Source organism: Myotis myotis, unplaced genomic scaffold (assembly GCF_014108235.1).
Source record: "Myotis myotis isolate mMyoMyo1 unplaced genomic scaffold, mMyoMyo1.p scaffold_m19_p_25, whole genome shotgun sequence".
NCBI lineage: Eukaryota > Metazoa > Chordata > Mammalia > Chiroptera > Vespertilionidae > Myotis > Myotis myotis.
In genome coordinates this window covers 1,981,534-2,008,283 of record NW_023416330.1, presented here as the reverse complement: position 1 = coordinate 2,008,283, position 26,750 = coordinate 1,981,534, and the positions used below count along the sequence as shown (strand labels likewise).

Below are 26,750 nucleotides of genomic sequence, written 5' to 3'. Positions count from 1 at the left end.
GGGTACCAGGACCCCAACCCTGGCATGTGCCCTGACCAGGAATCAAACCTGTGACCTCCTGGTGCATGGGACATTGCTCAACCCTGAGCCACGTCAGCCGGGACACGTAGGGTCCTTCTTTGGGGCTCTGAGGGGTTGGGCTTTCCGGTTATAATGCGTGTGCTTTCAGGAGTAGCTGCAGATTCTAAGTCGAGGTGCACTTGCCTTGTGAATTCAGGGTTCAGAGCGTTGAAGCTCAGTAACTTAGCACCCTCCTCTCACTTCTTCCGGTGGGCCGTTCACTCAAGACTGGCTCCGTGGATGGAGCGTCATCCCATGCACAGAAAGGTCACGGGTTTGGCTCCCGGTCAGGGCACATGCCCAGGGTGTGGGTTTGATCCCTGGTCAGGGTTCATATGGAAGGCAACTGATCAGTGTTTCTTTCTCTCTCTCTCTCTCTCTCTCAAAATAAATAAAAACATATTAAAATGAAAAAATACATTTTTTTAAAAAAATAGCTGTTATCTCTCCTCTCTGTTTTTCTACTGATGGCTGCATTCTACCTTTCGGGGGGTCTCCTTTAAAGGTTAAGGCTGGTAACTTGACTCCTCAGTTTCTGAAAGGCAATAGCTTCTGAATTTCATGTGAATGTTGTGCAGCTGTTGCCACTGGGACAGCAGCTGGTCCCCAGGGAGAGAGCAGTGCCTGGTGGGAGGAGCCTCCTCTCCCCCCCCCCCCCCGCTCCCCCCCCACCCCACATCAGCTCTCCTTGGTCTCCTCCAGGTCACACCTCCGGCACGCAGTGACATTCCGAGTGGACGCCTCCTCACATTATAAGACGTTTGAGATTTTGCCTCATTAATGCACATGCTCACTTTGCTGGAACTGTGGGAGCACTGGTTTCAGGAGCCTGGTGCGGAGCGCGCAGTAGATGGCTGGTGGCAAATGGCGTCCTCGCTCCGCCCGCCAGCGTCCACGTGGGGCGGCCTCCGGCCTCTTGTGACCCAGGCAGAGCGCGGTGGCAAATGGCCGCGCTCCGAGCGCCACACCGTCCCTCAGAGAAGTCTGTCCGTCGGTGCCACAACCCGACCTGTGACATCAGATAAGTGGGCACCTCCTGGCACCCCTCCCCCCCCAGCCCCAGAGCGCCCTGTCATGGGACATGTCACAGTCCTGTGCCTCCTTATGAGTGTAGAAGGTTCTGGAAGGTTCTGGCTAAACCTAAGCAAAAAAACAGGGACTTTTCTAAAACACCCTCCCAGATGTCACAGTAGTGGGTATATGTGTGCATATACAGGCATGAAGGCCCATGTTTGCATGTTTGTACTGTGTAAAAAGATGTGGAGTTGGGGCCCTATAGGCATAATCTCCACTCTCAAGGATGACGCTGCAGGGCACTGGGGCACCTCCCTTGCCTCCCAGTCCTTGGGCCTCATCTGCAGTTAACACATCTCCACCCTTTCCCCAAGCACACACATGCACACGCATGCACACACGTGATCCCTGTCCACTCACCTAACCTCCCCTTGTGAGTCCATAAAGTCACCTGTTCCTACCTGCTCCTAATATGCTTATAAACACCACTGAGATCTGCCCCTTTGGCCCTCTGGGTCCATGGCCAGCAGTGACATTTGAGGAGAGATGGGGTGAAATGGTTGGAAATGAGAGGAGGCACGGGGATTGAGGGGGGCTCAGCTCGCTGCCGTGGGCTCCCTGCGTGGGGGCCGCGGTCTGAGTGGGTGGCATCCCTCCCAGGAGGCTCGGGTGAGGGCTGCGCAGGCCCGGGCGGTCCACGGGGGCCGGGGGCCTGCTGCTCAGCTCCGCAGGGCAGTCCACGGGGGCGGGAGCTGAAAGGCTGTGAGAGCACCGGTCGGGAACCAAGGACACAGACGCATCTCACTAGCAGCACAAGCCCCGTGCTCGCCCAGCGCTGTGCGTGTTTTCACAAGATAAAGATGAAGGGAAGACATTATCATGGCCTCAAGGGGATTCATTCTTGGACAAGACATAGGTGTATGACATAATCTAAGAGGTTATTACAGAATTTTAGAAACTAAAGTTTTATCTCCTGTTTTTTAAGACAAAGGAAATGAGCCAAGTGATGGCGACAGTGCAGAGATTAAATAGCCTGCTGAATCACACAGCGGGACGGGGTGCTTCGTGAATGAGAGAGCGAGACAAGGGGGCTGCAGAAGGCCACCTCGCGAGATGTGGGGGGCTCTGCAGAGCAGGACAGAAGCCTCACTGTGGACTGTGTGTGTCCCCCAAAGTCACGTGTCGATTCCTAACCCCACTGTGCTGGCGCTGGAGGCGGGCCTGTAGGGATTAGGTCAGGAGGGTGTGGCCCTCATGAAAGGGATTAGTGGCCTTCCAAGAGCAGACACTAGACGGGCGATTCGCTGTGAGCCCAGATGTGGCCTCACCACACCCACCTGCTGGCACCAGGGCCCAGACCTCCCACCTCCAGACTGTGAGAAAGAACAGCTGATGTTCCTGTCTGCGGGGTCTCTGCTGACCAGACCGGGGGCAGAGGAGAGGAGGCAGGGGACCTCAGGCTGCTGTGGGCAGCAGGGCACTGAGAGGGAGGGCACCTGCCAGGCTTCGGGAGGTCGCTGGCCTGGCCCTGAGCGAGGGCCCTTCGCTCCTGTGTGACCTGCCTGAGGAGGCACTGGGAGGGGCAGGCCTGGTGGCTGGTGACAACCCAGGTGCTCCAGGCAGGGAGCGCCCATTAATCCGCATGGTTGAGCAGATGTGGCCGGCGGAGCAGGTGTGTGCTCTGAGCCAGGCGATCAGCTGGATGGGAGGCAGCTTCTGCCCAGGTGGCTCCTGGCCTGCGACTCGACCTGGGGCCCAGGCCCCCAGGCCCCTGGCGATGGAGTAATGGGAAGTCGTGCACACGGCGGCGGGGAAGACTTAGGCTAAAGCAGGTCGCGGGGTTTGCCCCTGTCGTCCTGGGAAATCCAAATAGTGCCGCTCTTCACACTGCCTGCGTCCCTGGGTCCCCGTCTGGATGATCAGTGATGGGGCCCCGAGTTGTTTGTGACTTAAAGCCCTGAGGCTGCAGCCACACAGTCACCGAGGTGCTGGGCGGGCGTCAGAGCCAGGCCCGGGGCCGACAGTCCCGAGTGTCCCGGCACATTGTAGCGCCTGGGTTGGGGGTTGGGATGAAATCCCCGGTCAGTGTACTACCCCCAACCCCAGCTCAGGTGCGGACTGTTGACTTACCTTCCCTGGGCCTCGCTTTCCTCCGACCCGGGGGCCAGAGCAGCCCCCTGGGCCACAGGAGGGTATAGCCGGCACTTGTGGGGCCGTATGGACGTTATTTAACAAAGAACCTTGGCTGTGCCTTCAGAGAGGACCCACAGCTGCACAGGACGGGGGGGCGGGACTGGGGGGGCTCTGGGTGCTGGGGGGGGCAGAGGCAGCCTGAGCTCTGCAGGCCAGCAGGTGCCGCCCCCAGGACTGCAGAGAAAAGGGCAGTCCATGGTGTGGGTGTTGGAGTTAGTGGCGCCGAAGGCTCCAGTTACAGTGTCTAGGGGAGAAAGGGGACATGGATGTGGAATGCATGTCCGCCACTGCCCTGGGCCTGAGGCCCAGTGCTTTGCCCGGTCCACACCCGCCACCTGGTGGGCGGGGACGCGGCTCCTCAAGGTGGTGTCAGGTCCAGGCTGCCTGAGCCCAAAGCTGCACAGGCCTGTGACCCAAAGCCTCGGGACAGGCCTCCAGAAGGGCTGCCCTGTGCCCCCTGCCCCAGCCGGGGCTGTGCCGAGGGCCAGGGTCAGACCGGGCGTCCACAGCTGGCCGGGCCCCCAGCACAGGTGAGGCCGAGGCTGCCCGCACAGCTCAATGACTCACCCCAGGCTCCCTTCAGCCCAGCCCTGGGAGGAGGACGGACCCATCGCCCCACAGGCCTCCTCCCTCAGGAGGGGTGGGAAGACGGGGGCGAGGGGGGGGGGGTGCTGCCTTGGCAGAGGGACGAGGGAGTCGAAGGCCAGGGGATCCCTTCACTGCCAAGGAGCATGGGGTGCCCATCTGGGGTGGCTGTGTCTCCTTGTCTGTAGTCAGCTGGTTATGCTTTGAGTAGTAATCACCCACTGAGCAGGGACCCGCTTTCAGACGGAGGCGAGAGTGCCGAGACGACAGGCACAGGGAGGGCGCAGTGTGGGCACAAAGCACCCGGGACGGTCCTGCGACCCCGGTCAGAACCACAGCCGGGAGTCCGCGGCCCTGGGGCCCGTCCTGTGGCTGCACCCTGTGTCCAGGTCCTTCCCGGGACACGTGGCCGCTCACCCACAGGGCGGTAACCCAGTCGGTGTTTTCTCCCCAATCCCCACTTCAGGCGCCAGGCTCGCTGTAGGTTTTCTCATTGACTTTCCCGTTGTAAAAATAATACCGAACGTACAAAGTAAAAAATACAGAAAATAGAAAAGGAAATCTCTTACAATAGTACCGACATACCCAGTATGTATAGACTGTTACTATTCATATTCTAGGAGGCCCTTTTTATAGTTATAATAATCAGTTTCATAGCCCAACCTTTTTACCTACAATGACATAATTAGCATTTTATGCAATCAAATTCTCATTAGACACATCGTTATATATGTATATATATATATATATATGTGTGTGTGTGTGTGTGTGTGTGTGTGTATATTGTTGACAGTTGATACAAACGTTTAATAGTTACATAATATTTCATGGATTATATTTTCAAAAATGTAGCTCACCTTCTCCCTGTTGGACACCCAGACTATTTATAATGCTCTATATTATAATTGATGTGGCAGAGCCCCTTTGACCTTACTAAAATGCTCCAGATGTGAAATTACCAAGTCAAATATATGAACAATGGCTCAAGGTTCTTGATACATATGTACAGGTTGTTTTCCACCTCATTACTCTCTCATTCCTATTGCTTACTCACCAGCACTGGGCTTTATCAGCTAAAAAAGTATATTTGTAATTCTATGATTAAAAATTTTTGCTAATAGAATTCGTTGCATAGTTATTTAAATCAGCATAAATTTAATTATATCCCAGGGTTGACGAGATTAACATGTATTTAATAGGATCTCTCTTCTTTTCCATGAACTAATACCCATGACATCTCTCCCATGAGTTGCCTGACTTTGTTCCTGGCCCGATGGTCTTCCGTTGTTTGGAGGGTAAGTCACAGAAAAGGCAGGCCACTGAGTGGGAGCGGACAGAGCAGCAGTCACGTCTGAGGGCTTCCGTCCAGGGCCAGCCCGGCAGCCAGGCCTGGCAAGCGACGTCTCAGGGGCACGGGCCAAGAGTGCGACTTCTGACCCAGCCGCTGGTCTGCTCCCCGGCCCCTCTGGAGGAGCTGAGGAGCGGCCGCCAGCTCCGGAGACCAGGAGCCAGAGGAAATGGCTGCTCAGGAGGGAATATAGCCCAGGCTGGAGAGGAGGTGGTGGCTGCTTGTCTCATAACCAGGGAGAAGGGCAGTTCTGAGACCTCCACCCTGACCATCGCAGGCCAGGCATTGGACTGGGATGTGCGGCACCATCTGGGAAGGGCGTTTCGGCTTTAATAAACGCTCAGGCTGACCCTGGGACACCTCGAACACCTGGTGTGACAGGTGATTCAACAAGGAACGCTGGTCACTGGCAGCATCTCTGCCCTGCTGGACCACATTCAGAAATGCCCATGAGCATCCGGTAGGGGCCGGGGAGAGTGGGTTTGTCCATCCTCAGGAAGGCACTGGGAAATTCACTCACTTCCTTGGAGTCAGAAGACTGCTTTTGGCAAGCAATGAATCTTGGCGTTAACCATGGTATAAAAAGATGTGCAGGGGGCCCGGCCGGCGTGGCTCAGTGGACCTGTGAACCAGGAGGTCACGGTTCGATTCCTGGTCAGGGCATGTGCCCAGGTTGAAGGCTTGATCCCAGTGTGGGGCCTGCCACAGGTAGCTGATCAATGATTCTCTCTCATCATTGATGTTTCTATCTCTCTCCCACTTCCTTCCTCTCTGAAATCAATAAAAATATATTTTCAAAGATGCACAGAATAGCATTTTTATGGTGATAGAAACAGAAAAGGTTCTTTTTCCGAACAACAGGGTGTAGTTAAGTCAACTCTGGTCTATTTCCTGAAAGGCATGGCTCAGATGTGGGAAAGCATTTCTGATACAAACTGCAAAACTGGACCTCAGTTTTAGTAAAAAAAAATAGTTTTATACCTTACTCACCAACATACACGCACACACATTCACCCAGAAAGGAGTGAATGCATTTGCTGGTCCTACTTTGTTGCCGTGTGGTCGGTGGGCTGTGGCATTTCCACTTTTCCATGTGTTCCGTCGCCATGGTGGCTCCTCGCTGCCAGAGCTGGCGCCCTGCTGCCAGCTCCACATAGTTAATGCATCAGGAAAGTAGAAGATAAGAAACTATTTCCTGAATAAAGACTGACATTGAAAAAGTCTTTTCCTTAATTAGACAATTCACCCAGAAAATCTATTTAACTGAAAGTTCTCTGAAGAAGTCCAGCTAGTTGAGCATTCGCAGAATTTACTGTCCCCATGAAGCATGAGCCATGGGTGGCCTGAAGCTCATAGAAATCAGGCTAATGAAAAAGGGGTTGTTTTTTAAAAACACTGAAATCTGCTGCACTGCGTCGTCCTGGGCATTTGATTGCATTTCATGAGCTCTCTGCTTGGGATGGGTGTGGCCGGCGGCGAGGGGCTGAAATTGCTCCCAGAGCGTGCACTCCCCACCTCTTATTACAGAGACATCAAAAGAAACACCAGGCCTGGAAGTGAGGGAAGGCTTTGGTCTTGGTGAATCAAGATACCGTGAAATAAGCCACTGGGAGAAAGACAAGTACAATGTGATTTCACTTATATATGGAATATAATAAAAGCAGGCAAACAAAATAGAAATAGATTCACAGATGCAGAGAACAGACTGACAGTGGTCAGTGGGGAGAGGAGTTGCAGGGCTGTGTGAATACACTGAAGACATTAAACAAAAAAAATCTATATAATAAAAGCCTAAGTGCCCATTATGACAGAACGACCAGAACAACAGGTCACTATGATGTGCACTGGGGGCAGACCACCAGGGGGCAGACGCTCAGCCAGAAGCCAGGCTCATGGCTGGCGAGGGCAGTGGCGAGCCGAGTGGCAAGGAGCAGTGAGCAGGTGGGCGGTAAGGAGCGAGAGGTCCTGGACTGCGAGAGGGCACAGGCCAGGCGGAGGGACGCCCCCCTGTCCGGTGCATGAATTTCGTGCACCAGGCCTCTAGTAAATAAATAAATAATTCATAGGCACAGACAGTGGTACGGTGATTGCCAGAGGGAGAGGGAGGTGGGGAGGTGGGAGAGGGTAAGTGGAGATGGAAGGAGACTTGACTGGGGGAGGAGAACACACAAAACAATATACATGTGATGTTTATAGATTTATACACCTGAAACCTATGTAACTCTATTAACAATGTCACCCCAATAAATGCAATAAAAATGCAAGAAGTTCACTGGGAGGAGCTGCTGTCCCCACACTCTCGATCAGTGGGGCAGGGGTGGGGGTTCCTGGGCTGATGCAACGCCACCTGCACACCTGGGAAGCCAAGGCGCTCCTGCAGGAATGGGGACAGGTGGTGCGCCTGCGTGCTGTACGCCTGAGCGTCGCAGAGGATGAACAGTGAAAGCCCAGCCGCTCGCCCCCGTGCCCGCGCTTGCCACGCCCAGCACCAGGGCTTCCACCTCCCGTGTTGGCCCGTGTAACCACAGACAAAACTCGCCGGCCTCCAGCACCTTTGTTCTGACATCTTAACTGAATGTCAGAAGGAAAAGGGAAAACGGCATCAGGGCAACGCGCCTGCGTTGTAACGCCTGCTCTCCGCGTCCTCCAGGAGGAGAGAGCCACGGCGGGAGCCGTTTCACGCCTGTCAGGGTTTTACCTTCTTGGGATATCAATTGGCTGCAGCCTCCTTTGACTCCAAATGAATGATAGGCGTAGAACACAACACAGAAGGAAGTTCAGGCTTGGCAACACCCTTGCCTTAGGCAGACCCACAAGAAAGGCCACTGTGGTGACAGGAGGGCGTCCTCACACTGGGGCCCTGCTCCCCTCTGTGCAGCCTGAGCAGAGTGAGGGGACCGCCTGCTCTGCGCTGTCAGTGAGAGGGCCAGTGCCCCAGTTTCCCTGGGCAGAGCGCCCGCTCAGTGGTCTCCTCATGATCCTGACCATGTTTGTTGTCGCATTTCTTTTAAAAGACTGTTTTGAGCCCTGGCGAGTGTGGCTCAGTTGGTTGGGCGTCATCTTGGGCACCGAAGGGTGGTCAGGGCACGTGCCTGGGTTCAGGCTTCATGCATGGTGGGCAGAGTGCGGGAGGTGGCTGATCTATGTTCTGCTCTCACGTCAATATTTCTCTCTCTCTTTCTCCCTTTCCCCTCCTCCCTCTCTAAAAACCCAGTAGAATTTTTTTTTTTTAATAAAAGTTGGTGTGAGTGCTGATCTCAGTGCACAGAGCACGGTTTCCGGTGACATCGGCGTGTGCAGTGATGGTGCTGGTGCCGCGGTAGCTGTGGGCGGGGGGCAGGGGCAGGAAGCCTGGCAGCCCGTGTGGGTGCTGCAGAGAACACGTCCCGTAGCCCAATCCGATGAAGAGGCGAGGGGGTCTGGTTCCCGGGGCCACTGGTTCCTACATTTGGCTGCACATTGGAGTCACTGGTGGGTCTCCCCTAGGCACTGGTCGTCGGGCAGGCTGACGGCCGGCATGGGGTACTTCAGAGCTCCCAGATCCCTCAAACGTGAGTCAGAATCCGAGAGCCATGAAGGAGCTCCCCGCCCACCGGAGAGTTTGGGCTGGCCCCGGGTCAGAACTGTCTTCTGTCACCCCAACTCTGCAGCAGGGGCACCGTCTCCCGGCTGCCCCAGAGGTCTCTGTTGAGAAAGACTTTGCCTCATCACTCAGATCCCAGCTCACCCCACGGGCAGCGGGCAGCGGGCAGCAGGCGGCGGGCAGCAGGCAGCAGGCATTGGGCAGTGGGTGGCAGGTGGCAGGCAGTGGACAGTGGGCAGTGGGTGGTGGGCGGTGGGCGGTGGGCAGCAGGCAGCAGTCTGTCCCCACAGCATCTTCCTCCCCACAGGCTCCTCCTCCCCACAGGCCCCTCCTCCCCACAGGCTCTTCCTCCCCACAGGCTCCTCCTCCCCACAGCCTCTTCCTCCCCACAGGCTCCTCCTCCCCACAGGCTCCTCCTCCCCACAGCCTCCTCCTCCCCACAGGCTCCTCCTCCCCACAGCCTCCTCCTCCCCACAGTCTCCTCCTCCCCACAGCCTCCTCCTCCCCACAGGCTCCTCCTCCCCACAGGCTCTTCCTCCCCACAGGCTCCTCCTCCCCACAGTCTCCTCCTCCCCACAGTCTCCTCCTCCCCACAGCCTCCTCCTCCCCACAGCCTCCTCCTCCCCACAGGCTCCTCCTCCCCACAGCCTCCTCCTTCCCACAGCCTCCTCCTCCCCACAGGCTCCTCCTCCCCACAGCCTCCTCCTCCCCACAGCCTCCTCCTCCCCACAGGCTCCTCCTCCCCACAGCCTCCTCCTCCCCACAGGCTCCTCCTCCCCACAGCCTCCTCCTCCCCACAGTCTCCTCCTCCCCACAGCCTCCTCCTCCCCACAGGCTCCTCCTCCCCACAGCCTCCTCCTCCCCACAGGCTCCTCCTCCCCACAGTCTCCTCCTCCCCACAGTCTCCTCCTCCCCACAGCCTCCTCCTCCCCACAGTCTCCTCCTCCCCACAGCATCTTCCTCCCCACAGGCTCCTCCTCCCCACAGGCTCCTCCTCCCCACAGCCTCCTCCTCCCCACAGGCTCCTCCTCCCCACAGCCTCCTCCTCCCCACAGTCTCCTCCTCCCCACAGCCTCCTCCTCCCCACAGGCTCCTCCTCCCCACAGCCTCCTCCTCCCCACAGGCTCCTCCTCCCCACAGTCTCCTCCTCCCCACAGTCTCCTCCTCCCCACAGCCTCCTCCTCCCCACAGTCTCCTCCTCCCCACAGGCTCCTCCTCCCCACAGGCTCCTCCTCCCCACAGGCTCTTCCTCCCCACAGGCTCTTCCTCCCCACAGCCTCCTCCTCCCCACAGCCTCCTCCTCCCCACAGTCTCCTCCTCCCCACAGCCTCCTCCTCCCCACAGGCTCCTCCTCCCCACAGCCTCCTCCTCCCCACAGGCTCCTCCTCCCCACAGGCTCTTCCTCCCCACAGGCTCCTCCTCCCCACAGGCTCCTCCTCCCCACAGGCTCCTCCTCCCCACAGCCTCCTCCTCCCCACAGGCTCCACCTCCCCACAGCCTCCTCCTCCCCACAGTCTCCTCCTCCCCACAGTCTCCTCCTCCCCACAACCTCCTCCTCCCCACAGGCTCCTCCTCCCCACAGGCTCTTCCTCCCCACAGGCTCTTCCTCCCCACAGTCTCCTCCTCCCCACAGGCTCCTCCTCCCCACAGGCTCTTCCTCCCCACAGGCTCCTCCTCCCCACAGCCTCCTCCTCCCCACAGCCTCCTCCTTCCCACAGGCTCCTCCTCCCCACAGGCTCCTCCTCCCCACAGCCTCTTCCTCCCCACAGGCTCCTCCTCCCCACAGGCTCCTCCTCCCCACAGTCTCCTCCTCCCCACAGCCTCTTCCTCCCCACAGGCTCCTCCTCCCCACAGGCTCCTCCCCCCCACAGGCTCCTCCTCCCCACAGGCTCCTCCTCCCCACGGGCTCCTCCCACAGGCTCCTCCTCCCCACAGCCTCTTCCTCCCCACAGTCTCTTCCTCCCCATAGGCTCCTCCTCCCCACAGGCTCCTCCTCCCCACAGGCTCCTCCTCCCCACGGGCTCCTCCTCCCCACGGGCTCCTCCCACAGGCTCCTCCTCCCCACAGCCTCTTCCTCCCCACAGTCTCTTCCTCCCCATAGGCTCCTCCTCCCCACAGGCTCCTCCTCCCTACAGCCTCTTCCTCCCTACAGCCTCTTCCTCCCCACCCTCCCCCCCACGGGCTTCTCCCCACAGGCTCTTCCCCATGAGCTCCTACCCCAGGACCCTCCCCATGGGCTTCCCTTCAGAAGACTCGAGTCTCCCCCACATGCACCCTCCTAAGCCCTGCTCCCTGGGACGGACACCCCAAGAGCTGCTGCCGCCGCTCTGCCTTCCCCTCAGGCCCTCTTCTTGCCCTAATGGGCACCCAGGGAGCCTCCGTCCAGTTCCTACAGTGCCCATGCCCATGCTCACACCCATGCCTGCCTCTGCTTTTCTCTCCAGCGCTTTCTTCTGTGGGATCACCTTCCCAGCCCCTCTCTCCAGCCTGCTGCTCATGCAGGTCCCAGCTTAAAATCGCTGGAAACTCTGACACCTGCTCCCCCATGGAGGCCCTGAGGACAGGGGGTGCAGGGCGCCCCTGAGAGGACATGTCCCCAGCCCTCAGAGCCACAGAGACAAGAAATGGAGTGGGAGGCCCAGGAGCTGGGGGGGGAAGGGGTTGGTGTTGCCTGGGGACAGGGTTTCATCTGGGGAGGATGACAAGGTCTGAGGCGGTGCTGGTGGCCAGGCAGCAGTGTGGATGCACCGGCAGCACCGAGTGGTGAACTCACAAACAGTGAAGATGATACCTTTGGTGTCATGTGCATTTTCCACAGTAAAGTGCTCTCGGTCTCTCTCAGGGACCCTTCCCTGCCCTGTGGCCTAAGCCCGGGCGGCCTGTGTCATGTTCCCAGGGCCCCCCCCAGCCGCACAGGAACGTGTTCCTTCGGTTCGTCTTTCTCACCAGCTTGTAGGTAGAATGCAAGCAGGTCGCGTCTCTCCTCACCCATCACTGCACACAGAGCCGGCCACTAAGCCAGTGCTACTGAGCATGCAGTGGGGAGCCGCAGACCTCCGCTCCCAGCCGTCTTCATGTCAGGGGAATGTGACTGCTGCTCTGACTGTGCAGCCCCTCCTCACGGCGTGCCCGGTGGTGACTGTGACTGACACGTGGCGGCTGAGCCCAGTGGGGTCAGGTCAATGTGCCCAAGTCTCGGACGGCAGACCGCCCGCCCTGGTGAGTGAGGACGGCGGGTGGGCTATGTCGCCTTCGTGGGAAGTTCGAGTCCCCGATTCACCTGAAACCAGGTTCTTTCTGCTGCGGGTGAGCCCACGGGTCCTGAGACGACCTGTCTTGCCAGATAAATGCCCCGGAAACCGTAACCACACGGCTGGTTCAGGCTTTTTTGAGCGGCCTCCCTGTGGCCACCTTCTGGGTTAACCCTGTGTTTTGTCTTCCCAAACCAGATATTTATCTTTGAGAACAACATCTACTACTGCGCTCACGTCGGGAAGCAGGCCATCCGCGTGGTCTCGACGGGGAAGGAGGACGTCATCTACAACGGCCTCAGCGACTGGCTGTACGAAGGTGAGCCACCGAGCAGCGGAGGAGCAGGATCCTGTGGTTGCTGTGGTCGTGTGGTCTGTGGTCGCTGTGGTCAAGTGGTGCCATGAGTGCCATGGCTGTTGTGGTTGCCATGGTTGTGTGGTCATGTGGCTCCATGGTTGCCATGGCTGTTGTGGTTGCTGTGGTTGCCACGGTTGCTGTGGTTACTGTGGTTGCTGTGGTCATATGGTCACTGTAGTCGCCACTGTCCCTGGTGGTGGTTGATAGTGTTCCCTTTCACTTTAACTATAGCTCAAACTCCAGCTTCTTGAGGTTCTGCTAAATTACAATACACTGTTGGGGCACCAGGCGGTGGCGGGAGACGGGGCAGGCGTGGGGCTTCCCAGGACTCAAGCTCTTTGGCTCGAGGGCAGGGCGCTGTCCTGGGAGGCATACTGTATGCGAGGTGACTTCTGGGGACACTGGGCTATGCACAGGTTTCTGACTCGCTCCCAGAGGCCGAGGGCCTTTCTGCCCCAAGGTGGGCAGAGTCGGGAGAGAAGTAACAGGTTAACGTTCCTGAAAGGAGCGGATCCACGTGAGCTGCTGCCCCGGGTCCCTGCCTCGTGGGACGTCTCCTACCACTGGTTGCCTCTGGCTGAGAGTGCCCAGCGGTGTGCACTGTTCCACAGCAAGGCAGCGAGTGAGGAGCTCTGCTCCCAGCACGCGTGGTCCGCCCACGCTCAGGGACCCTCCCACCCTGTGCTGCGGGCTGTCCGCGCAGGCTCTGTGCCGAGCACCGTGCGATTTCCTCACTACCCTCCGCTTCAGGCTGTATAACAGATCGAGGCTGTCACAGCGTCGCAGACAGGCGGCCTGAGCGACTCACCGTTTCTCGCAGCTGGTGAGGCTGATGGTCCAGGTCGAGGACCAGTGAGGCTCTCCCTGGTCTCCGCACCCCCTTGTAGGATGTCACCCCACCTCCAAAGGCCCCACTGAACACCCGCCCAGTGGGGGTTCAGGCTTCAGTGTGTAGCCCCTCCTAACAGCGTTCCCGGCGGTGACTGTGACTGACACGTGGCGGCTGAGCCAAGTGGAGTCAGGTCATCCGCCCGGGGTCACCGAGGTTAAGGGAGAGGCCTTAGGGAGTCACATTGTTCAAGTCCTGGACAGTTACCTTTCCAGAAATCCAGAAGGGAACCTGGAACCTGCGCACCCAGCGCTGGGCCGAGGTGTGGCTCACACGCTTCTCACCTGCCCGCGGGGACCACGCGGCCACCACGCTGGTCTGAGCCGAGGGGGCTCCCGGTGTCATCAGGCACAGAAATGGCCTTTCCCTCCCTCCCCGTCACCCGCCCCCATCCACCCACTCCTGCGCGGTGCGGCCCACAGGCTGTCAGCGGGCGCGACTTCGCATTGTAAAGTCGCTGCAGACACTGAGGCTGGGTCCGGGCTGGGCCCTGCTTTACTACAGGTGAGACACACAGTAAGCGGCTGCAATGGAAGGCACAGCGTAAGGCGCCGCTTCGTGTGTGATAAGTGCAGGTACCGTTTAGCCCCATCAAGACAGGCACCCAGCACCTCAGGCAGCACCCTACGCCCTCCAGTCAGCTGCGCCCCTCCCGGAGGCCACCACCATCCCATTTCTGTGCAGCCCGTCTTCCGGCAGACCGGCTGGCCCGTGGTGCCCGTCAGGGCTGCCGTCCCAGTGGGGTCACCGGGCAGCCATTTATCCTCCCGTGGCAGCTGCTGCCCCCAGCCCCAGGGCTCCGGTTTCCGGGGTGCCTTCTGGGCCTCAGGAGAATCAGTCTTGGGGTTTTATTGCCACCTGGTCCTTGGCCCCTCAGGAGGGTGTCGGTGGAATGAAAGGGACACTGACCGGCATCCCCTGTGGCCACACGTTCTGTGAGCGGCGCCCCGAGTGCCAGAGCGGTCAGTGTCCTAACACCCCAAAGGGCCCGAAGGGGAAGGGCCGGGCGTGCTGGCTGCTCGATCCTCGTGCTCCGGGCCCGATCGCCTTCAAAGGCCACACCCAGGAGATTACACCAACTCCCTCGTCTTCCTGATAAAATACAAAGCTCATTGCTTTGCAGTTCAAGTGACGCTTTTGCTTAGCAAAGCCATTGGAAGGGGACTTCTTCAAGGCATGGGCACAGCATTGCGCTGGTGGGACAGTGGCACCCCCATATCTCACTGTAATCCCAGCTGACGTGGCCGCCTCATCGACTCCGTGTCGTTCCCTGGGCAGTTCTGGCCGCCATGCTGAGATTCCTGAGGCTGGGAGCCCGGGGAGGCCTGCTTTCTGTTAGTAACAGGGAGGTAACAGGCAAAGATTGTTTGTTTCTATCCTGTGACTTAATGTTTCATTTCCAGACACTCCCTTTAGGGAAGAAAAAAAAGGTGCCCTGGCCGGTGGCTCGGTGGTTAGAGCGGCGGCCTGTGCCCTGAAGGGTGTCAGGTTCAATTCCCAGTCAAGGACGCATCCCGGGTTGCAGGTTCAATCCCCTGCCCTGGTCGGGTTACATGTGGGAGGCAACCGAGCCCTGTGTCTCGCTCACTGAGGTTCTCTCTCTCTCATCCAGCCCCCTCCTTCCCTTCCACTCTCTCTGAAAAAAATTCAATGGGAAAAATATCCCTGGGTGAGGATTCTTTTAAAAGGAGGGCAGGGGAACTAGGCACACTGCGCGACTGTGAGGCTGGGCCTCTCGTCCGCTCCGAAAGCCTCGCGAGGCTTGGGGCAGCGTTCTTTGTGAGGGCGTTGCAGGGCCAGGCGCTGGGGTCCGGGTGCCGGGATGGCGTCCAGAGCAGCTCGCTGGCTGGTATTGGCGCCTGTCCGATATGGGGCTCTCCGGAGAGGACCGAGCTTGACGAAAGATGGAGATATCTCCGCCGGACGGGGCGGCTGAGGTCAGAGCCTGGTACCCTCGAGGTCAGTCATCGTTACTCGCAGGCGCCATTTTGCCCAAACCGGTGAAAGTGAGTGTCTGCCTGGAGGCGGGGCAAAGGTGCCGAGGCCAATCGTAGTGGGAAATGTGTGCTGGTCGACTTTGATTGATAGGAGCAATGGCCAATCAAACGGCCACCTTAGACCAAGAAGGATCAAAAACAAAGTTTTGCGCTAATGGGCTAATTTTGACTGGTGGGAGGTGGGGTTAGGTCCGGGTGTTGAGCTGGGTGTGTGTAGAGACGAGATGGGGGCGAGAACTAAGAGCACTTTGCACTAGCTTATCTTTAGGAGCGCGGTGTCTAGATCCATCTCTGGTGCCAGAGGACTCGGCTTTATGAGTCCAATATAAACAGATCCTGTAACCTCCCCTGGTTTACGGTGCCGTCAGCGCCCGCTGAACTTCACCCTGATGCAGGCTGTGGCCCAGACCGCGTGTCTCACGGGGCCCCAGGGCTCCCTGACCCCTGGTGGCCACACACTGATTTGACAAGCAAAATGTGTATCTTTCTTTTATTCTTCTGGTTAAATGTTATGCAGATACATCGAATTTTGATTTTTAATATGAGATTAAAGACTGCTTAATAGGGTCCTACCGCTGTGGTAAGGTTTGCTGAAGTTGGTTAGCCAGAAGCTAAAAGGAAGACATTGCTAGAGGTTTTTCGAGCTCCAAGGACCCTGCTAAGGATTTGCACTTTCATGCAAGTGTCTGTGAGATGGGGATGATGAGAGTATCGACCTCACTGGGCTGTGGTGTGAGAGCTGGGAAGTCATTACACATGAACACACGTGTACCTGTGCTCCTTACATGCCAGAAACCCTCTCATCACCACACCTGCAGGGCAGCTGGGGGTCCGAAGATCGGCAATCCAGCCGGAGGGGGAACAGAGAAGCTCACAGGACCTTGGACCTACCACTGTGGTGGCCAAGAGGGAGTCACAGCCCAGTGCTGCCTCCTGTCTGGTGCACAGGGAGCCGCTAACAGGAGAACCTCACACTCCGCAGGGCATCGCTGTCCTCACCCACCTGGGTGTGGGAAGGTGGAGGAGAGAAACAGGGCAAATCGCCCAAATTCCCTCCAGGCCCCATCAGCCTCTGTCCCCTCTCTCCTCTATCCCATCGGCCTCTGTCCCCTCCCTCCTCTGTCCACTCCCACCTCTGTCTCCGCCCTACTCTATCACATCAGCCTCTGTTACCTCCATCCTCTGTCCCATCAGCCTCTGTCCCATCAGCTTCTGTCCCCTCCCTCCTCTGTCCCCTCACTCCTCTGTCTCCTCCCTACTCTGTTCCAACAGCCTCTGTTACCTCCATCCTCTGTCCCATCAGCCTCTCTCCCATCAGATTCTGTCCCCTCCCTCCTCTGTCCCATCAGCATCTGTCCCCTCTCTCCTCTGTCCCATCAGCCTCTGTCCCCTTCCTCCTCTGTCCCATCTGCATCGGACCCCTCCCGCCTCTATCCCATCAGCCTCTGTCCCCTCCCTTCTCTGTCCCATCATACTCTGTCCATTCAGCCTTTTTCTCCTCCCTCCTCTATCCCATCAGCCTCTGTCTCCTCCCTCCTCTATCAAATCAGCCTCTGTCACCTCCCATCTCTGTCCTGTCAGCCTCTCCCCTCCTTCCTCCTCTGTCCCAGCAGCCTCTGTCCGTTCCCTCCACTGTCCCGTCAGCCTCTGTCTCTGACCCTCCTCTGTCCCATCAGACTCTGTCCTCTCCCTCCTTGTCCCGTCAGCCTCTTTCCCCTCTCCCCTCTGTGCCACCAGCTCTGTCCCCTCCCTCCTCTGTCCCATCAGCCTCTGTCCACTCCCTCCTCTGTCCCATCAGCCTCGGTCCCCTCCCTCCTATATCCCATCAGCCTCTGCCCCCTCCCTCCTCTGTCCCATTAGCCTCTGTCCCCTCTTTCCTCTGACCCAACAGCCTCTGTCCCCTCCCTCCTCCTCTGTCCCATCAGCCTCTGTTCCCTCCCTACTCTGTCCCATCAGCCTCTGTCCCCTCCCACCTCTGTCCCATCAGCCTCTGTCCATTCAGCCTCTTTCTCCTCCCTCCTCTGTCCCATCAGCCTCTATCCCAGGGGTGGGCATACTTTTTGACCTGAGTGCCACAATGGGTTCTTAAACTGGACCTGAGGGCCGGAACAAAAGCATGGATGGAGTGTTTGTGTGAACTAATATAAATTCAAAGTAAACATCATTACATAAAAGGGTACTGTGTTTTTTTTCAATAGTTTTATTCATTTCAAACAGGCCGATTCCAGCCCAAAGGCCGGAGTATGCCCACGGCTGCTCCATCCCCTTCCTCCACCACTGTCCCATCAGCCTCTTTACCCTCCCTTCCTCTGTCCCATCATCCTCTGTCCTCTCGCTCCTCCTCTCTCCCATCAGCCTCTGTCCCCTCCCTCTTCTGTCCCATCAGCTTCTGTCTCCTCACTCCACTGTCCCATCAGCCTCTGTCCCATCTCACCTCTGTCCCATCAGCATCTGGCCCATAAGCTTCTGTTTCAACGGACTATGTACAAACCTTTATCCCATCAGCCTCTATTCCCTTCCTCCTCTGTTCCATCAGCCTTTCTTCATTCAGCCTGTCTCCTCCCTCCTCTGTCCCATCAACTTCTGTCCCCTCCCTCATCTGTCCCATCAGCCTCTGTCCCATCCCTACACTGTCCCATCATCCTCTGTTCCCTCTCTCCTCTGTCCGATTACCATTGTACCAACGGCTTCACTTTCATCAGCCTCTGTACACACCTTACTCTGTCCCATCATAATGTGTCCCCTCTCTCCTCTGTGCCATCAGCATAATTCCCATCAGCCTCTGTCCCCTCCCGCCTCTGTCTCATCAGCCTCTGTCCCCTCCTTCCTTTGTCCCATCAGCCTCTGACCCCTCCCTCCTCTGTCCCATCAGTCTCTGTCCCCTCCCTCCTCTGTCCCATCAGTCTCTGTCCCCCCCTCCTCAGTCCCATCAGCCTCTGTCCCCACCCTGCTCTGTGTCATCAGCCTCTGTCCCCACCCTTCACTATCCCATCAGCCTCTATCCCCTCCCTCCTCTGTCCCATCAGCTCTGTCTCATCAGCAATTGACCCCTCCCTTCCTCTGTCCCATCATCCTCTGTCCACTCCCTCCTCTGTCCCATCGCTCTTCTGTCCCATCAGCATCTGTCTCCTCACTGCACTGTCCCATCAGCCTCTCTCCCCCTCTCCTCTGTCCCATCAACAGCTGTCCCTTCAGCCTATGTTTAATCAGGCTCTATACACACCTTTCTCTGTCCCTTCAGCCTCTGTCCCCTCTCTCCTCTGTGCCATCAGCCTCAGTCCCATCAGCCTCTGTCTCTTTCCTCCTCTGTCCCATCAGCCTTTCTCCATTCAGCCTGTCTCCTCCCTCCTCTGTCCCATCAGCCTCTGTCCCCTCCCTCCTCTGTCCCATCAGCCTCTGTCCCCTCCCTCCTCTGTCCCATCAGCCTCTGTCCCCTCCCTCCTCTATCCCATCAGCCTCTGTCCCCTCCCTCCTCTGTCCCATTACCCTTTATCCCAGTGGTGGGCAAACTTTTTGACTTGAGGGCCACAATGGATTCTTAAACTGGACCAGAGGGCCAGAAGAAAAGCATGAATGGAGTGTTAGTGTGAACTAATATAAATTCAAAGTAAACATCATTACATAAAAGGGTACAGTTTTTATTTTCTTTTTTTTTCTTTTTTTAAATTTAACAGATATTTAATTGGCCTTCAACATGTTTCACATGCTTATGTTACTGTGAGAATGACGTGAGGGCCCCTTTTCCCATTCCATTGACAACATTTTAATTTTCACAAAGTAGTATGTGAAAAATGGTATCTTAAGAAGTAAGCATCTTTTATGTTTTATTAATCATTTTGATTTTTTTTTCTTGGAATTGCCTGCTCGTATATTTTTTCCCCATTTTATATTGGGCTCATTGTTCTTTACTTATACAAACTTTATACATTTTTAATATTCTGGATGGGAAATATTATTTTCTCAGGCTAGCACTTCCCTTAATGTGAACAGTGGCATCTCTTGTCAAGCAGAAGTTTTAATTTTTTTTTTTTTATTGCTTAAAGTATTACAAAGGGTATTACATATGTGTCCATTTTATCCCCCCGCCCTAGACAGTCCCCTAGCCTCCCCTATCCCCCAATGTCTTATGTCCACTGGTTATGCTTATATGCATGCATACAAGTCCTTCAGTTGATCTCTTACCCCCCTACCTCCTGCCCCCCAACCCTCCCCGGCCTTCCTGCTGCAGTTTGACAATCTGTTTGAGGCAGCTCTGCCTCTGTATCTATTATTGTTCAAAAGTTTATAATGGTCTCTATTATCCATGAATGAGTGAGATCATGTGGTATTTTTCCTTCATTGACTGGCTTATTTCACTTAGCATAATGCTCTCCAGTTCCATCCATGACGTTGCAAATGGTAAGAGTTCCTTCCTTTTTAGAGCAGCATAGTATTCCATCGTGTAGATGTACCACAGTTTTCTAATCCATTCATCTACTGATGGGCACTTAGGCTGTTTCCAGATCTTAGCTATGGTGAATTGTGCTGCTATGAACATGGGGGTGCATATATCCTTTCTGATTGGTGTTTCTGGTTTCTTGGGATATATTCCTAGAAGTGGGATCACAGGGTCAAATGGGAGTTCCATTTTCAGTTTTTTAAGGAAACTCCATACTGTCTTCCATAGTGGCTGCACCAGTCTGCATTCCCACCAGCAGTGCACAAGTGTTCCTTTTTCTCCACATCCTCTCCAGCACTTGTCGTTTGTTGATTTGTTGATGATAGCCAGTCTGACAGGTGTGAGATGGTACCTCATTGTTGTTTTGATTTGCATCTCTCGGATGATTAGTGACTTTGAGCATGTTTTCATATGTCTCTTGGCTTTCTGAATGTCCTCTTTTGAAAGGTGTCTATTTAGGTCCTTTGCCCATTTTTTGATTGGATTGTTTATCTTCCTTTTGTTAAGTTGTATGAGTTCCCTATAAATTTTGGAGATTAGGCCCTTATCAGATATGACATTGGCAAATATGTTTTCCCACACAGTGGGTTTTCTCGTTGTTTTGTTGATGGTTTCTTTTGCTGTGCAGAAGCTTTTTATTTTGATGTAGTCCCATTTGTTCATTTTCTCTTTAGTTTCAAGTGCCGTAGGAGCTGTATCAGAGAAGAAATTGCTTCGGCATATGTCTGAGATTTTGTTGCCTTTGGATTCTTCTAGAATTTTTATGGTTTCCTGTTGTACATTTAAGTCCTTTATCCATTTTGAGTTTATTTTTGTGTATGGTGTAAGGTGGTGGTCTAGTTTCATTTTCTTGCATATATCTGTCCAATTTTCCCAACACCATTTATTGAAGAGACTATCTTGGCTCCATTGTATGTTCTTGCCTCCTTTGTCAAATATTAATTGAGCATATTGGTTCGGGCCGATTTCTGGGCTCTCTATTCTATTCCATTGATCTATATGCCTATTCTTGTGCCAGTACCAGGCAGTTTTGAGAACAGTGGCTTTGTAATACAACTTGATATCTGGTATTGAGATCCCACCTACTTTGGTCTTTTTCAGGATTGCTGCAGCTATTCGGGGTCTTTTTTTATTCCAGATGAATTTTTGGAGAGTTCGTTCTAGATCTCTGAAGTATGCCGTTGTTATTTTAATGGGAAGTGCGTTGAATTTATAGATTGCTTTGGGTAGTATGGACATTTTAATGATGTTGATTCTACCAATCCATGAACACGGTATGTTCTTCCATCTGTTTATGTCTTCCTCTATATCTTTTTTCAACGTCCTGTAGTTTTCTGAGTAGAGGTCTTTTACCTCTTTAGTTAAGTTTATTCCTAGGTAGCTTAATTTTTTTGGTGCGATGGTAAACGGGATTGTTTTTATAATCTCTCTTTCTGAAAGTTCACTATTGGTGTATAGAAATGCCTCGGATTTCTTGGGGTTAATTTTGTATCCTGCTACATTGCCAAATTCATGTATTAAGTCCAGTAGCTTATTGATGGAGTCTCTAGGGTTTTGTATGTATAATATCATGTCGTCTGCAAATAAGGACAGTTTTACTTCCTCTTTTCCAATTTGGATGCCTTTTATTTCTTCTTCTTGCCGAATTGCAATGGCTAACACTTCCAGTACTATGTTGAACAGGAGTGGTGAGAGGGGGCATCCCTGTCTTGTTCCTGTTCTTAGGGGAAATGGTGTTAGTTTTTGTCCATTGAGTATGATGTTGGCTGTGGGCCTGTCATATATGGCTTTTATTATGTTGAGGTATGATCCTTCTACTCCCACCTTGCTGAGAGCTTTTATCAAAAATGGGTGTTGAATTTTGTCAAATGCTTTTTCTGCATCAATTGATATGACCATGTGGTTTTTTTCTTTCAATTTGTTTATGTGATGTATCACGTTTATTGATTTGCGGATATTGTACCATCCTTGCATCCCTGGGATAAATCCTACTTGGTCATGGTGTATGATCTTTCTGATGTACTGCTGGATCCGATTTGCTAAGATTTTGTTGAGGATTTTGGCATCTATGTTCATGAGGGATATTGGCCTGTAATTCTCTTTCATTGTGTTGTCTTTACCTGGTTTTGGTATTAGGGTGATGCTGGCTTCATAGAATGAGCTTGGAAGTGTTCCTTCCTCTTGAATTTTTTGTAGTAGTCTGAGGAGGATAGGTTTTAGTTCTTCCTTGAATGTTTGGTAAAACTCCCCTGTGAAGCCGTCTGGTCCTGGGCTTTTGTTTGCTGGAAGCTTTTTGATGACTGCTTCAATTTCTTCCATAGTTATTGGCCTGTTGAGATTTTTAGATTCTTCCTGATTGAGTTTTGGAATGTTGTATTTTTCTAGGAATTTGTCCATTTCCTCCAGGTTGTCTAGTTTGTTGGAGTAGAGCTGTCCATAGTATTTTTTAACAATCATTTGTATTTCTGTGGGGTCTGTTGTTATTTCGCCTCTATCGTTTCTGATTTTGTTTATTTGGGTCCTCTCTCTTTGCTTCTTGGTGAGTCTGGCTAGAGGTTTGTCAATCTTGTTTATCCTTTCAAAGAACCAGCTCTTGGTTTCATTGATTTTCTGTATTGTTTTTTTGGTCTCTATGTCATTTATTTCTGCTCTAATCTTTATTATCTCCTTCCTTCTGCTCACTCTGGGGTTTTCTTGTTGCTCTCTTTCTAATTCTTTGAGTTGTAGAGTTAGATGATTTACTACCATTTTTCTTGTTTTTTGAGATAGGCCTGTAGAGCTATAAACTTCCCTCTCAGGACTGCTTTCATTGTGTCCCATAGGTTTTGGATTGTTGTGTTTTCATTGTCATTAGTTTCCAGGATGTTTCAAATTTCTTCTTTGATTTCATTGGTAACCCAATCAATATTTAATAGCATGCTATTCAGCTTCCAGGTGTTTGAGTATTTTGGGTTGTTTTTATTGTAGTTTATTTCTAATATTATGCCATCGTGGTCTGCGAAGATGCTTTTTATGATTTCAATCTTCTTGAATTTGGGGATACTTTGCTTGTGACCCAATATGTGGCCTATTTTTGAAGATGTCCCATGAGCACTTGAGAAGAACGTATATTCCCTGGCTTTGGGGTGAAGTGTTCTGAAGATGTCTATTAAGTCCATCTGATCTAGTGAGTCATTTAGGATTGCTGTATCTTTGCTGATTCTTTGTCTATAGGACTTATCCAGTGCTGTTAGTGGTGTATTAAAGTCCCCTACTATGATTGTATTGTTGTCGATCTCTCCTTTGATATCTTCCAGGAGTTTTTTTATGAATTTGGGTGCTCCTGCATTGGGTGCATATATGTTTACCAGGGTTATATCTTCTTGTTGTATTGATCCCTTTAGTATTATGAAGTGGCCTTCCTTATCTCTTGTTATGGCCTCCACTTTGAGGTCTATTTTGTCCGATATAAGTATTGCTACCCCAGCTTTCTTTTCCTTTCCATTTTCCTGAAAGATATTTTTCCATCCTTTCACTTTCAGTCTGTGTGAGTCCCTTCTAATGAGGTGGGTCTCTTGTAGACAGCAGATGTATGGGTCATGTTTTTTTATCCATTCAGCCACTCGATGTCTTTTGTTTGGAGCATTTAGTCCGTTTACGTTTAAAGTTATTATTGAAAGGTACTTGTTTGTAGCAATTTCTGTTTTTGTGTGGCTGTTTTCTTTCTGAGCTTTTTATTTCTTATTTTTATACCAGTCCCTTTAGCATTCCTTGCATTGCTGGCTTGGTGGTGATAAACTCCCTTAGCCTTTTTTTTTGTCTGTGAAGCTTCTTATTTCCCCTTCAAGTTTGAATGATAGCCTTGCTGGATAGAGTATTCTTGGATTCAGTCCTTTGCTTTGCATCACTTTGTAAATTTCCGTCCATTCTTTTCTGGCCTGATGTGTTTCTGTTGAGAAATCATTTGACAATCTAATGGGAGATCCCTTGTATGTAACTTTCCGTCTCTCTCTTGCAGCCTGTAAGATTCTCTCTTTGTCATGAACATTTGCCATGGTAATTATGATGTGTCTTGGTGTGGGTCTTTTCGGGTTCACCTTGTTTGGGACTCTCTGGGCTTGTGTGACTTTTTCTTCCCCACCTCAGGGAAGTTTTCTGATATTATTTCTTCTAATAGGTTTTCTAATCCTTGTTCATCCTTCTGTTGATCTGGTACCCCTATTATTCGTATGTTGTTTCGTTTCATGTTGTCCCAAAGCTCCCTTAGGCTCTCCTCCTGTCTTTTCATTTTTTTCTCCAATTGCAGTACAATTTGGGTGTGTTTTGCTTCCTTGTCTTCTAATTCACTAATTCGGTCCTCCGCTTCACCCAGTCTACTGTTGATACTTTCAATGGAGTTTTGCATTGCAGCTATATCACTCTTCATTTCTTCTTGGGTCTTACTTAAGTTGTTGATTTTTTCATCTGTTTCTTCTAGCTTCTTCCATATGTTATCGATTTTTTCATCTGTTTCGTCTTGCTTCTTGCAGAGGTTGTCGATTTTTTCCTCCATCCGGTTTATGCACTCTAGGACCCTTATTCTGAATTCTTTATCTGTCATGTTGCATGCCTCTGTATTACTTAGCTGCTTTTCTGGAGAGTCCTCCTTCTCTTTCCTTTGGGGGTTTCTTTGTCTACCCATGTTTGATCTCACTGACATATCTAGACGTTGAGTCGTTCAGTGGCTGCTCCCTTGGTGGCAGTGACTCCTTGGTCTGTGGTTGCTCTTCGGGCGGTTGCGGTAGCAGCTGCTCTTCAGTTGGCAGCAGCTCCTCTGGTGGGTGCTGTTCACAGCTGTGGTGGCTCTTCTGGCTGGTGGGGCGAGGTTTCACGTACAGCTGCTGTTCCTCAGCAGAGGGTGTGGTGCTCAGGAGGTTGCTGTTGCTTGGATCTGCTGCGTTGATTTAAAGGCACAAAATACAACACAACAAGGCACCACGTACCAGGCACTATACACAAATATATTCACGATATTAATAACCCCAAATAAAGGTTACCACCTGAATTAAGAGAATTAGGGGATAAGGAAGAAGGAAGAGAAAAGAGAAAAAAGAAAAGAAAAGTAGGGACCAAAAAAAGGAGTGCAAAAATGAAATTGGGAAAAAGGAGGGGGGGAAATAAAAGCGAGATAAGAAAAGAAAAGAAAAAAAAAAGAGCGAAAAGAGAGAATGAAGTGGAAGAGGGGAAGAGACTTTTTTATATGAGGAGAATACTCCTATAGAACAGCCATTAATCCTAACAAATTCCAGCAACAGCTCCCTGGAGATGAATGCAAACTAGAAACAACCAATAATATAATGATGAAAATAGAATGGAGAACACTAATCCCAAAATAAAATAAAGAGAAAATAAAATGGCACTTTAAAAAAAAAAATGGTAAAATGGTAGCAGTAATAATACTGGTTAAAATAAGAAGGTAGTAATTAAAAGGGTAAAATCAGGTGATGGAAAAAAGAAGAGAAAAAAAAGAAGAAAAGAAAAAATAATAAAAAAAAATAATAAAAAAAATAAAAATAAAAAAAATTGGTTTCTTAGTTAAAAGGTGAAAAAAGAAAATAAAAAAATATTGCAGTAGTGGAGGTCCTTCGGTTCTTCTATTCTTCAGTGTGGCTCGCCTTAGACCTGCCAGGTATTCAGGAGAGTGTTGAGTTTCCCTGCGATACACTGTTCCTCTGTGTTGTAAACCACAGTCCTTATTTAAAGCAAGCCGCATTTGTTTCCCAGACTGCCTTATTTTGTGTTTAGCAAAGAGTCAGGTTGTGGGTCAGCCTCTGGGTGGCAGTGCTCTGGGGTTGGCCTCTGAGGCTATAGGGCCTCTCTGTCCAGTGGGAGTTCACTGCCCAGAGCTGGCTGAGTAATAGTTACCAGTGCTGTGTTGTTGCTGGGATTGAAAATCCCTCTATAGGCCAGACCCTGTTAACTCCCAGGGACTGATCAGGTTATTTTAATCCTTGATCTCCTACAGGGTGGAATCTGGGTGTGGCTGTGCTCCTTGCCTGGGGGCTGGGGGGAGGAGTCTCACTCTCCGGAGAGAATGGCTGCCCTAGTCCTGGGCTCAGGGGTGTCTCAGCACTCAATTCGTTGCCACCTCTCCCGGCCCCCCTTCTCTCCTCAGACTCTCCCCAGATTCCACTCCTCCGCACCCTCTTCCTCTCTTCAGCACAGGTGAGTGTCTGTATCCGAAATGTCCCATGAACAGGATTCAGTGAAAACAAACAAACAAATGCCGGCCGCGGAAACGGGGAAGGCTTGGTTTCTGTAAGCTTCTTCTCTTACCCGGACTGCATGGTCTGGTCAGCTCTTCAGGCTGCCCCCTTTAGGCTCAGTCCTCCGTGATCACAGAACCCAGCTCGCAATTCTCCCCGCGGCGCCAGGAATCCCGCGGTTCTCCTTTCCCCCGTCAGGGGCTATGCCTGTCCCAAGGGACGCGGCTGTCTGCCACGCGGTCTCCCTCTGACTCTCTGGGCTCAGAGGTCTGGGAACCTTTCCTGCCCAAATCCCTGGTTTTTTTACCTTTCCAGGGGAGTTCTGCTCTTCCCGGCTGCAAACCGTCTCACCAGCTGAGCAATTTCGCCAATTCGGGGTGGATGTTACTAGTTTCAGCTGCTCACTCCATTTGCTCCGGGACACGACCTGGGACGCGTCTGCCTATACCGCCGCCATCTTCCGTCTAGCCAGTTTTTATTTTCAATAGTTTTATTCATTTCAAACGGGCCGAATCCAGCCCGCAGGCCGTAGTTTACCCACGACTGCTCTGTCGCCTTCCTCCTCCTCTGTTCCTTCAACCTCTGTCCCCTCCCTCATCTGTCCCATCAGCCTCTGTCCCATCCTATCTCTGTCCTATAAGCCTCTGTCCCCTCCCTCCTCTGTCCCATCAGCCTCTGTCCCCTTCCTCCTCTGTCCCATCAGCCTTTCTCCATTCAGCCTGTTTCTCCTCCCTCCTCTGTCCCATCAACTTCTGTCCCCTCCCTCATCTGTCCCATCAGCCTCAGTCCCCTGCCTCTTCTGTCCCATCA

At 52.9% G+C, this 26,750-nt stretch overlaps 1 protein-coding gene across 3 annotated transcripts in view; it reads left to right on the top strand.

Annotated features, from left to right (window-relative positions):
- Positions 1–26,750, top strand: part of DPP6 (dipeptidyl peptidase like 6) — a 569,872-nt gene that overhangs the window by 443,128 nt on the left and 99,994 nt on the right. For all 3 annotated transcript variants that reach the window (XM_036356191.1, XM_036356189.1, XM_036356190.1), the window contains exon 8: positions 12,233–12,353. In XM_036356191.1, coding sequence (XP_036212084.1) covers positions 12,233–12,353 — 121 coding nt within the window. The remainder of the gene's footprint in view (positions 1–12,232; positions 12,354–26,750) is intronic.